This window comes from Benincasa hispida, chromosome 10 (genome assembly GCF_009727055.1).
Source record: "Benincasa hispida cultivar B227 chromosome 10, ASM972705v1, whole genome shotgun sequence".
NCBI classification, from domain to species: Eukaryota; Viridiplantae; Streptophyta; class Magnoliopsida; order Cucurbitales; family Cucurbitaceae; genus Benincasa; species Benincasa hispida.
The window spans coordinates 12,174,249-12,191,183 of record NC_052358.1 but is presented as its reverse complement, the minus strand read 5'-3'; the positions used below and the strand labels follow the sequence as shown (position 1 = coordinate 12,191,183).

Below are 16,935 nucleotides of genomic sequence, written 5' to 3'. Positions count from 1 at the left end.
AATTATTACAATTTATACAATTATATAAGTTCAAGGGTCCAATTTTAATCTTTATATAAGTTTGAGAGCTCAATTTTTAAAATTGAAAGTCTAAGAGAAATAATTATAACTAATATCATATTTTAGGGATGATTTTTATAATTTGCTCTAAATAACATATTTTGTAAAAAATAAAAAGGGATAGTAATAAAAAGAAGAAAGAAACCCCAAAGTGCAAAATGGAGAGAGGCGGGGTGGAAGTACAAATACCCAGAAGTACGGTGATGTCTGCGAGAATTTACCATATTTACTTTTTTTTCCCCATTCTTTATATTATATATATATATACACAAATTAAATTATATAAATTAAAAAAATTACATCAGATTGACACAACTCGGGGCCGCCCCACCAATGTGATCTGGTACCGCTGTTTTGGTTCGCCAAGGCTGACTCCACTCTGCTTCATCTTCTTCTTCTTCTTCTTCTTCTTCTTCTTCTTCATCTTCTTCTTCTTCCGGCTTTCATTCCGACATGTTCGTCGGTTACTACTTCAGGCCACCGCGTTCATAGGAGACCCAAGTAATAGATCCTTCTTACTTTCCCCAATTTCAGGTCTGGCTTTCTTTTTCCAATTCTTTCCTCTAATCTGCTTAATTAATTTCCCTGTATCCCTCTTTCTTTTGATTTCGATCCATTTCCATGCAATACCCTTCTTATACCTATGATTTTAGAACTCGTGATTGTTATCTGTTTGTTTTCTTTCTGGGTTTGGGATTTCTCGCTAATCTCTCTCTCTCTTTTAAAAAAAAAATTCCAGATCGTTCTTTTTGGCGGCTGGAAAGAAATTCAGATCGTTCGTGGAGGTTATTGGTGATAGGATTAGGTGTATTGGGTTTCTTAATCTGTTTGCTGAGGACTGCGAGAACTTCTAACTGGTTATAAGTTCGAGCGCATAGTATCGCAAATATCGTATAAATGGAATATTATGAGTATAGATGCTTCACATGTTCTCACTCTGTTTCAATAAATTAATGGGAGAGGGAAATAAGTGTTTATTGATTGCTGCTTTCAAGGATCGGAATTTGTTTCCTGGGTATTGGGAAGATAATCAGAGGCCGCCAGGATATTACATTTTGAGATTGGTGGTCTTTATTGATACAGCTTGTTGATTCTTTTGTTTTAAAATTAGAATATCAATTTTTGCTGACATTGACAAACAAAGTTTCTTTGTAATACCTTATTGGAGGAGATGGAGGATGAAAAAGCTGGTTATTCTTCAAATGTAGATTTGATAGAAAGAACACTTGATGGTTCACAGCGTCGACGCATATCGAATGATTCACTTATACCAGGGCTCAATGATGATGCAGCAATGAATTGCTTTGCTTACGTTCGAAGGTCAGATTATGCTTCTTTAGCATGTGTTAACTCAAGGTTTAACAAGCAGATTAGAAGTGGTGCTGTGGCTGAGTTGAGGAAGAAGATAGGGATTGTGGAGTATTGGGTGTATCTGGTTTGTGATTTAAAGGAGTGGGAGGTGTTTGATCCTGATAGAAATAAATGGATGGCATTGCCTAAGATGCCATGTGATGAGTGTTTCAACCATGCTGATAAGGAGTCCTTAGCAGTAGGCAGCGAGTTGTTGGTTTTCGGTCGGGAGTTTTACGATTTTGCTATATGGAGATATGCGTTTTTTTCTCATTCTTGGGTAAAATGTCGAGGAATGAACCAGCCTCGTTGTTTGTTTGGGTCAGGTAGCCTTGGTTCAATAGCGATTGTAGCAGGTGGGAGTGATAAAAAGGGGAATGTTCTTAAATCAGCAGAGTTATATGACTCGTCAAAGGGTCGGTGGGAAATGTTGCCCGATATGCATGTCCCTCGTCGGTCGTGTTCTGGGTTCTTTATGAACGAGAAATTCTACGTGATTGGTGGGATGTCGAGTCCTACAGCATCACTAACATGTGGAGAGGAGTATGATTTAAAGAAGAGAAAGTGGAGAAAAATAGAAGGCATGTATCCATACGTGAATCAAGGTGCTCAGGCTCCTCCTCTAGTTGCAGTTGTGGAGAATGAACTATATGCAGTGGAGCATTTAACAAACATGGTTATGAAGTATGACAAAATGGGGAACACATGGAATGTGTTGGGGAGACTTCCAGTGAGAGCAGATTCTTCAAATGGATGGGGACTTGCTTTCAAGGCTTGTGGGGAAAAGCTTCTGGTTGTAGGAGGACAGAGAGGGCCAGAAGGTGAATCTATTGTGCTAAGTTCTTGGTGTCCAAAGTCAGGAGTCAATAATGGGATTTTGGATTGGAAGATAGTAGGAGTGAAGGAACATGTTGGGGTTTTTGTCTACAACTGTGCAGTTATGGGCTGTTGAAGAATCATTTATAACTTGATTTGATTTGACAGAAGCTAGTTTTTTTTTTTTTGGTTTCTCTTCTACAAAGGGATCTTCTTCTTAGTGTTGGTTTTTCATAACTGTAGCTAATAATTGTTTACATAGTTTCACTCTTTTCTGGATTTGGCTTTTACTCAATATATGGATTACCTTATCTCCCTTTTGCTGCCTTCGGATTTGTCAAGTAATAGGTAAAATTACCCCAGCCCCCGTGTAATTTTTTGTGTCCTATCTTTCTTGTAGGTAACATTTTGTGTAAAAGTTAGTTTCCAATTATTGTTGTTTCAGAATTTAGGTAATCATTTTACAGACAATTCTCTCTACCAAAAGAAATTCAATCCCTTCTGACTTTCTATCAGCTGTGCTTTTGAAGCAATTTTTTCTGCTCTCTCTTGTTAAATTTCTTCTTTTCCTCTAAACACTTCTTGGCGTTTCGTTATTCTGCTGTTTGGTATTTTTGTTGTCCAACTCCTGATCCATTTTGGATTGTAGTAATCAACAAATAGGTTGAGTTCAAGAACAGGTTAAGCTAAATAGGTTTGGTTCAAGCTAAAGTTTAAACCGATTTAGGTACGAACAGAAAATGCATTTGAAGTGTTGCACGGCGTTATAAACGAGCATTAGAAAGAAGTCAAACAACTAATCTTGTATACTCTTCTAAATTTTCATATTTTCTAGAGAATTTGGATAAATGGGGTTGTGAAGGTGATGAAGTCTGTTGTTTTTCATGTCAAATCTTTTTGTATAAGCTAATGAGATGATTATCTTAAACCATAAGACATTAACTTAGACTTGAACAGCCTAAATTTTTTTTGTGAAAATCTGTATAGAAATTGACTTAGCAAGAGACTAGATATATACCAAGAAAATCTGTCTTCATGAAGTGTCAAAATGAATATACGTCAGTATGATATTTTGTTGAAATCAAATATGGAAAACAAATATTATTGAATCAGTAGGCCATTTTAGAACTCAAGTTTTATAAAATTTTGTGAAATTATGAAATTGCTCCATTTTACTCATGTTGATACTTGGTTCTTGCTCTTGTTATTTACTCTTGTTACTAGTTGAAATTTTCTCTTTTCTCTTTACATTATTTCGAGTTGTTATTCCTTTAAACGTATTGCATAGCGAGTATCGAGAATTAGAAAATAATAATAATAATGATAATAAAAGAATGAGATTTGCATTAATGAATCACAAAAGGAAGGAAAGAAAAAAAATAGCAAGTAGTGAGAATCAAAAGTGAGAGCAAGTATCAGCACGAATCACGCCAATAAAGTCGTTTCCATAATTTTAGGGTTGTTCGTCAACCCAAGTAATCCTCATTGAAAAAATGCAACTCAACCATGAAACATTTAGGTTGAGTTGATTCAAGTTATTCGAGTAATTGATTTAAAATTTTGTTTTAGAAAGAGTAAAATGTTAATATATTGAATTAAGATTAACAAAAATAAACTACTTTCAGGAGTCATTGGAGAATAAATTAAAAAAAAAAAACTAATGAAATTAAGTAAAACTAAAATAAATATATGAGTATATAATTGTATTATAATTTTATAAGCAAAAGAAAATATACATTTTAAAATTAATAATAAGTTTGGAACTCAGATTTGTTTGAGTTATTTTAGGTAAATCTATGAATTAATTCAATTCAAAATTTTTTATTTATTTGAACATAACTCAATTTAAAATAGTTAATAATTCAATCCAAATCACATCGATTGAGTTGAGTTGATGAATTTTGTTTGATCATCGACTTTTTTTAACAGACCTACTAATTCCACACAATCCGTCCCAAAAGAAGGTGGTATTAAAGCGAAAAAAAACGTGTGCGCGAAAGTTTCGACGAGTCGGTAAAACTGGGAACGTCACGTCGGAAAAACCGAATTCATCTGGGTCAGACTATTCATTAGAAACTACCCTAATATCATCAATATGTATAAACAAAAAGAAAACGACCGAAGACTCACTTTCACTTCAACTTCACAAAACCACACACATAATCACCTAACTGAACCAACTGATTCTCTCAAGATTTTGGTTTCCTCCAATGGCGGCCTCTTCAATTGAAGAAACCCTTGTTACTGAAGCCCCAATAACTTCCGATGCTCATCTACAAACCTCGATGGACGCCCAAGACAACACTGATAACTTCCCAGTCACTACTGCTCTGCCGCCGGAATCTTTACCGGACCAATCTGATTGCCAATCCAACGGAGCTAGTGTTGCGGGGGAAAAGCGGAAGAGAACGGACCCTGATTCTAATACTGAGAATCCGAAGCTGGATCCGTCTCTGAATCCTCTTTGGAAAACTAGTTTATGCTCTTACTTTAGGCGTAATTCGGGGTCGTGTAGCCACGGAAGTGAGTGTCGCTATGCTCATGGCGAGGAGGAGCTAAGGCAACGCCCTGATAACTCGTGGGATCCCACATCAGAGCGGGCTAAGAAGGTGATGAAAGTGGGGGAGGAAGTTAAGGAAGAGGAGGTCATGATGACGGAGGCTGTCGTTGACGACGACGAGGAGGATGGCAATGACGGAAGGGATAATGGGCTTAGCAAATGCTTAGTTCATTTGCCGAGGAAATGGAATTCTGAGAATCTGAGGAACTATTTGAATGAACAGGTTAGTAGAATTCTGTGTGGTTTTCAGTTCACTTTTTAGTCTCTGCTTGCTTATATCTTCTTTGATAATTTGCAAGCTCGTCATTTATTATTGACATTAAAGCCACTCATCTCCTCTCCTATTTGTTAGCATTCAATCCTGTAATCTTGTGGAACCGTGTATGGATATGTACCAAGTAGAATTGAAGATATGTTGGACCTGATTAGTATTAGAAAATTGATGGTTCGTTTCAAGAGATTTTTGTGCAGTCGTTTGTTCTCTTACTCATTTTTCCTTGTTGGAGTTTATGGGAGGCCTCTCATAAATTGTTTATCTCGTTATCCCCTGCCGCTGAATAGTTTTTTTTAACCCTGTGGCACTGCTACGTCTTCTTTTTGCAGAGTATTCTCTTTAATTTCGCCAAGAAAAAGAAAGGGATGACTGTAGGTTTTGTTAGTTTTAAAAGTACAGAACAGTTGAAAAGTTCTGTTGAGGTATATCACTTGTTAAAAACTTAAATTTCTTCAATCTATGAATTTAAATTGAATTTGGGATGATTCTTCGAAGTTTGGATTCAATAGGAGTTGCAAGGAAAAGTTATCGGCAAAAAGAATTTGAAGGTTGCAGATGTGATTCCCAGATCATTTGAAAAGACAATTAAATCATTGATCGATTGTGATAATAGCTCTGTATCTTCAGTGGTTGTCTCTTTAACATCAAATGATGGTGAAGATGCTGCTAACATAAATGATGGGAGTTCTACTCCTAGTGATTCTGTTTCAAAAGGAAAAAGTGCCCGTGAAGTGGTGGCTCCCCTTGCTCACATGTCATACAGTGATCAGTTAGATCATAAAAAAAACTCATTGTTGCATGTTCTCAAAAAACTTGTAAGAGCTTTCATCCTTTACAATTTGCATTCATATTTGAATTCATCTTACAATCAATTCTCTGTCGAATATAATTCTTGACCATTCAATTTATCCCGACAGACTAGGAATGCACGAAAAGCCTGTCCACACGGTGTTTCTCTTCCTGAATGGATATTGAAATCAAGGGATATAGGTACATGCTTCATATAAGGTTTTTCTAAAAGGCTTGTTGTCTGTCTCCTATTTATGTAGATTATCACATATTCAAGATTCTGTGATGATATGAAGTGCTGCATTCTTTCCTGTCTAATTCTCCTTCATTTTAGTTTGAAGTTTACTACAAGTACAGATTGATTCTGATTTTTTGTACTTTCAAGGTGGTATTGCATGCAGTTTTGAGGGTATCCTTGAATCACCAATTATAGATGGATACCGTAACAAATGTGAGTTTTCAGTTGGATACTCTTTGGAGGGCAAGCCAACTGTGGGGTTTATGTTGGGAAATTTCAGGTCAATTCAACATTACTTTTTATTTGTACACTTGCCTTTTGACCTCGAATGATTTATGATGGATTATAAGAATACGCAGGGAGGGTGTTACAGCTGTTAAAGAACCTGAAAATTGTCCCAATGTTTCTAGAATTTCTTGCAAATATGCATCGATTTTCCAGGAATTTTTGCAACTTTCAAGCTTGCCAATTTGGAATAGATTTAAGAATGTTGGGTTTTGGCGTCAATTAACGGTAACGTTGAATTGAGGGATTCTAGAAAATTTAAGAAATGTAATTTCTGTACCTGATAACCATCCAGTCTATTTCCTATTGACACTTCTGTTCTGTAAACCATGGAAGGTTCGAGAAGGACGGAATCCAGGGAAGTTGATTGATTCTGATAATTCTGATGCAAGCATCAGTGAGGTCATGCTCATTGTCCAGGTTAATGTTTGTTCTCATAAATCGTATCAGAAAAGATTTGCCTCTACCCTCAGTTTCCATTAAAATGAGAAAGAAAGAAATGAAACTCACCTGTATTTTGCATTTTCAATCATTTGTTTTCGTTGCACTTTCATGTGCAGGTCTGCTCTGTAGGTGTTGAGTGTGAACTAATGACCAGTGAGTTCAAGAGACTTGCTCAAGCTTTTGCTGAAGGATCTGTTACAAATTCACCGCCATTGCCACTAACTTCTTTAGTCATTCAGGCATAAATTTCTTTTCTGTAGCAACTCGTCTCACATAAAATGTAAAAATCTGGTCACTACTTTTATGTATTCTGTTTTCTAAATTTTTTTTTCATTTCTTTTTGGCAGCACCACCAAGGAATTTCAAATGCAGCACCTACTGATACTCCACTTCAGCCCCTAACCATTCCAAAAGTCCATGGCGCTGAACTGGAGGCCCCTAATGATGCTGTGGAGCCTAGAATCCACGATTACATTAGCAACCTTAAGTTTTGCATATCTCCAACTGCCTTTTTCCAGGTATGGCCGTTAATCTTCCAGAGAAAACTGCTGATGTTTTTCTTTTTTGTTCATGCTGTATTAAATAGTTAATCTTTTTGCCCCAGGTGAATACACTTGCTGCTGAGAAGCTGTATTCACTTGCTGGGGATTGGGCTGGGTTGGGCCCTGATACTTTGCTGTTTGATATTTGCTGTGGAACTGGAACAATTGGGCTGACTTTAGCACATCGTGTTGGTATGGTAATATTCAAAAAGCCATCTCCCATGCAATTCATTTGTAGGTACTCTGATCGTGACTTCCTTGATTTATTAATAGCTTTTGCACTTGAATAATATTTCAGGTTGTTGGTATCGAAATGAATGCTTCTGCAGTGTCTGATGCTCAGAGGAATGCTGAAATCAATGGCATAAATAATTGTAAATTTATTTGTGCAAAGGTGAGCTCTATAGTTTGCACAATTAGCATGATTTCATCTATTGCAGATTGGCACTGAAAAAGGTCACACAACCTCAAAATTTTAACTTCAATCATATGATAGGAATGCTATTAGAGCGTTAGAGGGATATTAAGAGTATATTGGTGATTAGATAGAGGAGTTGGTTATGGAATTTGGAGAGATAAGGAGAATAGCGAAGGTAGGCAATGTTTTGGTAAGTGAATTAGGGTTTGAGCGTGATCTCAAAATTGGGAAGGTCCAAGTCCTCGAATTTCTTGGATTATTTATATTTTGGTTACCAATTATATTTTAATATATTTGGGTTCTATCATCATACTTATGGGTTTGGATCTAATTATAGAGACATTCTATTTGTTTTCTGCATTTTCTCAATGGGGAACAGGCAGAGGATGTGATGGGATCTTTATTGAAAGAATACCTAAAAGGAGCCAAGAAAGAAGGGGAAATTTTAAGCGACACCAATGGAAATGATGGAATTTCAAGTGCCTCTAAGCAAAGTGAGGAAATTCCTGGTGCCCCCGTGAAAAATGAGGAAACTCCAGATGCCTCCGAAAAAAGTGAGGAAATTCAAGGTGCTTCAGAAAAAAGTGACGAAGTTCCTGCAACTGGGGAAAGAAATGCCTCAATGGATGACAAAGAACAAGATCCTGTAGTGAACCATGTACCTGAAAACGATGTGAATGCACTCAAGACTTCAGAGGTTGCCAGTGAAGAGAATGGGAGCCAACTCAACTGTTGCAATCCAGAAAGTGGGACTAAGCAGTTCAAAAATGTTGTTGCTATCGTAGACCCTCCCCGCGGTGGACTTCATCCCATTGTTCGTATTCTTTTTTATTGTTGAATGTTAAACAGCAAATTGGGTTGTTAGATGTACTTGAGTCAATCCTATTGGGGAGGGACTTTTCAAGTGCCAGATTTTTGTTTCCATCAAATTGCTGACTGTTGGCATTTTGGCAATAATGCAGGTGACGAAGGTTCTGAGAACGCATACGCATCTGAGGAGACTAGTGTTAGTTCTAATGCCGAACCTTATGTGCTCTTCAATTCATTCTCTGTTTCCCTTTTTTCTATGATCATCGTATATATTTTACAACTTGGTGCAGTTACATTTCATGCAATCCTGAAAGTTTGATGGCAAATGCCATTGAGCTGTGTACACCATCGTCAGAGAAAATTGAGAAGGGAAACAAGAACAACCGAGGGTGGAGAAATATGGGCAGTGCTGGTCTTGCTCGTCACCGGGTCAAGTCCATGCCGATGTCCGAGCCTTTTCGGCCTGTAAAAGCAATGGCTGTAGATCTTTTTCCTCATACGCCCCACTGTGAGATGGTGATGCTGCTGGAGAGGTAGATGAACAATATGCTGCCATCTTCAAAGAGTTTTGCCGCTCAATTATGGAGGAAGATTTGATAAGTTTTGGGATATATGCTCTTGGAAAATTCATTGTTTGATTCCTCCAGTTAGTTTAATTTATGTTGGCGGGAATTTGCCTAATGTGATTGGATTTCTTCGGTTAGAGAGCCATTCGATGAAGTGTGGCTGCACTAATCATTTAGCTGACCAAGTTTTATTTGTTTAGTTTATTTAGAATATTTTCTTCATTACTTTTTAGTTCAACATAATTTGCCCCTACGCTCAAGAAACATTAAACGAAAATTGACGAATGGTGCTGTCTCTAATATTATAGAATGGTCGAGATTCTTGTACTCTGGAACTATTCTATTTTTGTTTATCAAAATTAGGGGCAAACATTATAATTGATCAGACCGCACCGAAATTTGGTTTTTATTGAAGTATCGGTTTGGTTCAATTGAAAATTATAAGAAAATCGAATGTTTGATTTGGTTCATTTGAATTTGAAAATCAAATCCAAAGCTGAATAGAATTGTTTATATATATGTATAACTGAAAATGGAAAGGAATATTTGCGGTTCGATTTTGTATATATCCAAAATCAAAATTTTTAGTTCGGATTGGTTTGGTTACCGAACCAAAACAAACAATGAACACCCCTAAATTGGTAAAGTAATAAGAATAATTAATATCTCTTGAAAAAGTAGGGGAGAACAAGTTAATAGTAAACTGAGATTGAAAGGACATGAACCAAAAAGGTTAATAAATCATACAAAGGGATAAAAGAAAATTGTTATTGGAAGTAGAAGGAGCTGAAAAAGTTGCCCAGAAAAAAAAAATCATAAAGAAAGAAAAAGTTGCCCAGAAAAAAAAAATCATAAAGAAAAAAAAAGTTGATTAGATAAGATAAATTGCTATTTCTTTCTACCTCCACGAAATCTAATAAAACTAACAAAGTTTGGCAATAAAATAATGGAAATTAAAATGTTTCTCCTTGAAATTTAATTATAAAGTAATTGCTTTTTTTTTTTCCTCCATCATTTTTAATCAAAACCAAATTGGTAAAGTTTGATTTGACAAGAACTTCGTAGTTCTCGGCCTAATTTTTTCATGGTTTCTTTGATATATTTTTTTCATCTTAACAACTCATTTGAATTTTTAATCAAACTTAACAAATAAAAACAATTTTTTTCAAAACTACTTTCAAATGTCTCATTTAAAAATCATTTGATTTTTTTATGAGTTTTTATTATAATAGTAAACTTATAATTTATTATTATTTTTTAAAATTACAACGGAACAGAAATCGAATCTTAGACTTCAAGGTTAATAATATAAGTATATGTCAATTGAGCTATACTCATATTAGCTATAAAATATGCTTACATTAGTTATCTATACTACTTCTATCTATAGGTTTTCTTATTTAGTTATCTATCTTTTATTCGAGTTTTCAAGACTTTTTTTTCCCTTCAAGATCTTAGTTTTATTTTTGAAATTTGTAGAATTCAATATTTTCCTTTTTTGGAAAAAGAGAAAAACTATTGTAAAAGAAATTGCAAAAAACAAATACAATTTTCAAAATATAAAAAAACTGAAGAAACCATTTGTTTTGGGCATCCAAGATTCCCATGTAGTGAGTAACTTAATTATTGTGTATGTTTTTGAGTAATATAAGATGCTAGAAAATCTAGATATTCTTGAGCATTCTAGAATACCTCTACGGAGGGCTTCTCGAGTGTTTTAGATACTCTAAAAAAACATAGTTTTTCCAATTTTCATGTTGAAAGGACCCCCTTTTTACTCTTTTACCCATCCTTTTTTTTTTTCTTTTATTATATACCCTTTTTATACATAAATTGTGTCAACTACATACACACATACATACATGCATAAATAAATAAAACTTTTTTCTTAATTATATCGTAGTTTTTTAAAAAAAAATTAGGGAGATATTCAAATTTAAATTAATATTAATATTTATTTTTATAAAAAATCTTGAGTTAATATGGATTATTTTATTGAGAAAAATAACGTATAGAAATATAACATTAATTTTAAAAAATCAAATGAATGAAAAAATATATGTTATATAAGTTAAAATTATATTAATTATTAATTATAAGTTAATAAATTAACAAATAGCCAAGAGGAAATTTTTGGGACATTATGTAAATTTAAGATATTTCAAGGAGAAATCCTACAAAACAAACACAATTAGTCAAGTATTCCTAAATATTTATAAAAATATTTCTACAAAACAAATATAGTTATCTAAAGATATCAAATACTTGTAATTTTGAACATCCATAATTTTTGACATTCAAAGATTTCGATTATCTATTATCCGAAAAAACAAATAGAAAGATATGTGGCAAAAATACATTGCACAAGATGTCAAAAAATGGTTGAGACCCTCTATAGACAGTGCGTTCAGCGTTCATTAGGGGGAGGATATTGCAAACTTTTAAAACGGGAAAATGTGCAAAAAATTGGTTAAACTGTATATATATATACCTCGTAATTTGTTTCAAGTATGTACATACTTTCAAAAGCTGTAATTATCCTTTTTATTAACCTTTCAAAAGTATCTTGGATTAACAGTTCTTTAAAACTTCGAACAAAAATTGAGACGTGAAATGATTGATTTAAGACAAAATTTTGGATTACTACACCATTCTACATATCAATTACTGTAGGAAGTTCTATAATAATTTCCATTCCAATAATAGTTTTAAAACATTTATGAAATTTCAAGAATAATATTTCAACTTTCAAAGTAAAGTCACGTTTACTCTAGTGAAAACGATAATGTGAAAAATGGGTCTCATTTAATTACCTTTGGTGTTGTTTATTTGTGTTTTGCACCCATTGATATTTAGGGTCCACTTCCAAATTTGTAATTAAAAAATGCAAACGGATTGACGAGTGAAGGATGCTCAAACCAATTGCGTTCGGATCATTATCGTTACCATTATTGTTACTGTCCCAAAGGAAAAATTATGAATTTTGACACATTTACAGTTGTTGTTTGACCCTCAAAGGTATAACTATTAATAAGGAAAAACTGAATATATCAGTAAAGGGAAAGAAAAGTAATTTTCTCATATTTTATCATTTCCTCACCACTATGATCATCAAAAACACCTAAGTGTATCAACTATGATCATCAACCAAAGTAAGAAAATATCTATAACCAGCATATGAACATGTAGAAATGGGTCCCTAAACATCAGCATGTATAGTGTCAAAAAGAGTGGATGCTCGATGATTGTGTGATTGGAAAGCTAATCTTTTTTGTTTTGCCAACGGACAGATTTCACAAAGATGTGAATGATGTAATGAAATGGTAGAGACAAAATGATCTTTAAAGCAGATAAACGAGATAGAGAAGGGTGACCAAGCCTGGAATGCCACAACTCAGTCGAAGATTGTGAAACAACATTGATAGTAGACGAAGCATGTACAAAATCAACAGCTTCATATGGATTCTCCAGAAGATACAAACCATCATGTTGTTTATCCCTGCCAATCGTCTTCAAAGTGGATTTGGCCTGAATATCACAATATCCATTGGAAAATTAAACAAAGAGTTATCAGACATGAGAGCACTAATAGATAATAAATTGTATTGAAATTTGGGTACAAATAGCACATGATGAAGAGTTATAGACCCAAAAAGGACAAGTGAGCCAGCATAATGAATCGGTATGTGTGTTTTGTTAGGCAGAAGGACAAAACTAGTAAAAGGCCTCAAATCAGCAAACATATATTTTTGAAAAAATATATGTGTAGAAGCACCGGAGTCAACAATCCAGCCCCCAAAAGGAATATCGGAAGAATAAGTACCTGTTACATGATTAATAACATCATTTTCAACCTTAACAACAAGAAGTTTGAACTGAAGCATAGTAAGTACATTATGACACTGAGTAAGGGTGTCATCGTTAAGGTTAATAGAGGATGTAGGTGTTGTGGGAGTAGTATCAACAGTCGAGCTTGAAGTAGAGGGGGCAGCATTTGGAACCTTATGAACTTGATTAGTTGTTCTGTTTCTTGGTTTGTAACCGGGCGGATAATCGTGCAACTTGTAGCATTTGTCAAGTGGTGTGGCCAGAAATGTGACAATATGTGCAGACAGAGTCGATTCTTGTTTTGCTTGGATGAATTGTTGGGATTTTGGTTAAACCTAGGACTGAGAATTATTTTCAGGCTTGTGGACAGCTAAAGTGCCAGCGGGTGATGGTCGAGCAAAGGCTTGTTGAACAATCAAGGAGTAAGCTTTATTGATTGGTGGGGAGAGTCCATAAGAAATATCTGGGAACAAGCATGTTTATATTCATCATTCAAGCCCATCAGAAAATACAGCAAATATTCAAATTGGATGAAGTCGTTAGTGGATCGAACACCCACCACAAGTACATTTACCACATGTGCAACCCGGTCGATAAGAAATATATTCATCCCACAAGCTTTTAATTTTGGAAAATACATAGTTACTGAATCTTGTTCTTTGTTTCAGATTAGACAACCCATGTTTTTAATTGAAAATATGAGGACCATTCCTTTTCTGAAACTTATCTTGAAGATCAAGCTAAATCTCCCTAGCAGAATTGGTGAAAAGATGTTGGATAAAATTTGCTTTGAAACAGAGTTTAAGATCTAGACAATCACAACATTTGTTATTCCGAATCAAAGAGGAAGGAGATCATTGTGGGTTGATGAGAGAGCCATTGGTGAAGCCTAATTTGTTGCGAGCAAGATCATCGAGCGGTTTCATGTAACATAATTGGTGTCGGTGAGCGGCTCGGTGACAAGAACAAGGTTAGAGCTATCGCTTGTGATGTCGCTGTGATGAAAAATGTAAGGGTTATTATGAGAAATGGAAAAAGATTCTTGGCTGAAATTGGTAAATCATTGACGGGGTTAGATGGCGTCGGAATGTTTGCCAGACATATTGTCTGGAAAACTGACTGACAGGTGGCAGAAAGATCGGACGAAGGAGGGGTGAGATTCATGGTTGTTTGTCGCATGAGGGAGAAGACGAAGAGAGAGTTTTTAAAAAACTTTGATATCATATTAATAAGGAAAAAACTAAATATATCAGTAAAGGAAAGAAAATTTAATTTTCCCATATTTTAATCATTTCCTCACCGCCAGTAATTTATACACCAATAATGTAACTGAAAAATCAAAACTAACAAAATCTATACACAGAAAATATAACAGAAGCAAATCTATATAAAGCAAAATATAACAAAAGCTTAACTAATATCCCCTCAAGTTGGACCATATAAATTGATTATACCCACTTGCTAAAATGGAAAAGTAAGCAGGAGCAGGTAGAGCTTTGTAAAAATATCAGCGAGCTGTCCCTTAGACTGATCAGACAAAAGTTTAAGAGAATCCTCAGTAAACTTTGTCTATGACAAAATGACAATCAAGCTCTATATGCTTAGTTCTCTCATGAAAAGTTAACTTTGTCTATGACAAAATGACAATCAAGCTCTATATGCTTAGTTCTCTCATGAAAAGTTAGATTAGTAGCAAGATATATGACTGCTTGATTATCACAAAAGATGATAGATGATAGATGAAAAGTTAGATTAGTAGCAAGATATATGTAGATTAGTAGCAAGATATATGACTGCTTGATTAGGATCTATAGGAATAGAAACAGGTTTAGCACTTAACAAGCCAGACTCTTCCAACAATTGAAGAGTATAGTGCCTTTGAGAAATAGAGATACTTGTATGGGATCGTGTTAGCTCGAGGCCTAAGAAAGATTTGAGATCACCAAGATCTTTGAGCTTAAAACGACTATGCAACAATAACTTGAGCTGATTGAGCTGTTGTAAATTTGCTTCTGTGATGACTATATCATCAACATAAACAAGGATAGCAATAAAGGAATTACCTTGACCTCGAACAAACAGAGAATAGTCAGCTTTCGATTGAGTGAAGCCTTGCTCAATCAAAACATCAGAAAACTTGGCAAACCACTGTCGCGAGGCTTGTTTCAAACCGTAGATGGATTTTTTGAGTTTGCAGACAAGCTTACCATTTGAATGAGAAGAACCCGAAAGCTTGTAACCAAGAGGTAGATCCATATATACTTCCTCAAACAAATCACCATGGAGGAATGCATTATTAACATTTAATTGTATGAGATTCCAATTATGAGAGACAACCAAAGTAAGAAGAACGCGAACAGTAACCAACTTGGCATCAGGAGAAAAAGTCTCAATGAAATCCAATCCCTCTTGTTGAGTATAGCCCTTAGCAACGAGCCTTGCTTTGTACCGTTCTACTATCCCATCGACTTTGTGCTTGATCTTATAGACCCATTTGCAGCCGATTGTATGTTTTGTTGGAGGCAGCACCACAACATCCCAAGTATCGTTGTCTTCCATGGCCTGAATCTCAATTCTCACAGCCTCCTTCCAATGATCAAAAGGGATAGCCTGGTGGTAAAATTGGGGTTCATAATGAGAGGATATAGCCAAGGAAAAAGCTCGAAAATTTGGAGAGAGGTTTGTATATGATAAGGCTGTAGATATGGGATAACGAGAGGAGGAGAAAGGCAAGAGGGTTGAGTGAATGAGGTTACAATGGTAGTCTTATAAGTAAGAAGGGGCTTAGAAATGCGATGGGATTTTCGGATTTCAAAATTAGAAACAGGTGGATGGGATTGAGAGATGTCAAGCTATGAGATAAAAGGAGAAGTATTTGGTGTAGAGACAAAGGTAAGGGGCAGACTAGGCTGTGAAGTGACAGGACTAGAAGGCTGTAAAGTTGGTAAATGAGGTGATTTATTTTGGTTTATAGGGAGTGCGGGGCTAAGGGAAAGAGAAAGACTTGCATCACTAGGACTGTTGATGGACTGGTTATGTGGTGAAGGAAAAGTAATAGGAGTAGGGGCATTGATAGGAGTGTTGGATAAAGAAGCCTCCTCATTGACTGTTGGACAATATATGAGCTGAGAAGAAAAATCGACAGCCACTGATTTGGGTAAAACAAGGTCATGAAGAAAAACCGGTTGTTCATTTGTGGAAGTAACTTTATGAAAGGGGAAACAAGATTCATGGAAGACAACATCCCGAGATATGAAAAACCTATTATTTTCAATATCAAACACTTATAAGCTTTCATACCAGGTGGATAGCCAACAAAAACGGCAGCTGTGGCACGTGGTTGAAACTTGGTCCGGCCATTCTGTAAAGTAGATGCAAAACATAACCATCCGAAAGTTCGAAAAAGAGAGTAATAAGCAGTCGTGGCATGTAAAAGTTCATAGGGAGTCTTCAGCTTAAGAGAGGTGATGGAGTACGTTTGATGAGGAAGACCAAGTCAGGATACATTCACTCCAAAAATGCAAAGACACTCGAGACTGAAAGAAAAGGGCTCGAGCAACATTCATTATGTGCTGATATTTTCTCTCAACAAGAGAGTTTTGCTCTGGTCTTCCCACACAAGAAAACTGATAAATAACACCCTTCTGAAGAAAAAATTCAATAAAACATAATTCGGGGGCATTGTCTGAACGAAAAACTTTGATTCTTTTATTGTATTGAGTTTCTACATATGCAAAACGATGTAGAATGATAGAAAGAACATCAGACTTCTTTTTCATCAAAAACACCCAAGTATATCTATTATGATCATCAACCAAAGTAAGAAACTATCTATAACCAATATATGAACATGTAGAAAGGGGTCCCTAAACATCAGCATGTATAGTGTCAAAAAGAGTGGATGCTCGATGATTGTGTGATTGGAAAGCTAATCTTTTTTGTTTTGCCAACGGAC

At 35.3% G+C, this 16,935-nt stretch overlaps 3 protein-coding genes across 4 annotated transcripts in view; 2 read left to right on the top strand and 1 right to left on the bottom strand.

The window, feature by feature from the left end:
- Positions 1-355: 355 nt before the first annotated feature.
- On the top strand, positions 356-2,697 carry LOC120087635 (F-box/kelch-repeat protein At5g60570). Its single transcript, XM_039044476.1, has 2 exons — positions 356-594; positions 800-2,697. The coding sequence occupies exon 2, from the start codon at positions 1,232-1,234 to the stop codon at positions 2,360-2,362; it is 1,131 nt and encodes a 376-aa protein (XP_038900404.1). The 5' UTR covers positions 356-594; positions 800-1,231; the 3' UTR covers positions 2,363-2,697.
- A 1,614-nt stretch (positions 2,698-4,311) lies between these two features.
- LOC120088621 (zinc finger CCCH domain-containing protein 24) lies at positions 4,312-9,534 on the top strand. The gene is made up of 14 exons (XM_039046035.1): positions 4,312-5,009; positions 5,390-5,482; positions 5,570-5,875; positions 5,978-6,050; positions 6,235-6,367; positions 6,447-6,600; positions 6,709-6,792; positions 6,933-7,055; positions 7,164-7,334; positions 7,421-7,555; positions 7,657-7,752; positions 8,156-8,590; positions 8,739-8,782; positions 8,877-9,534. The coding sequence occupies exons 1-14, from the start codon at positions 4,437-4,439 to the stop codon at positions 9,121-9,123; spliced, it is 2,667 nt and encodes an 888-aa protein (XP_038901963.1). The 5' UTR covers positions 4,312-4,436; the 3' UTR covers positions 9,124-9,534.
- A 2,549-nt stretch (positions 9,535-12,083) lies between these two features.
- Positions 12,084-16,935, bottom strand: part of LOC120088335 (early nodulin-20-like) — an 11,988-nt gene continuing 7,136 nt past the window's right edge. The window contains exons 1-2 of one of the 2 annotated variants that reach the window (XM_039045559.1): positions 16,281-16,929; positions 12,084-12,680 (exon numbers count right to left, since the gene is read on the bottom strand). In XM_039045559.1, coding sequence (XP_038901487.1) covers positions 12,414-12,680; positions 16,281-16,421 — 408 coding nt within the window. In that variant the 5' untranslated portion in view covers positions 16,422-16,929 and the 3' untranslated portion in view covers positions 12,084-12,413. Of the gene's footprint in view, positions 12,681-16,280; positions 16,930-16,935 lie in introns of those variants that run through there. The other variant, XM_039045558.1, reaches the window with a different exon arrangement.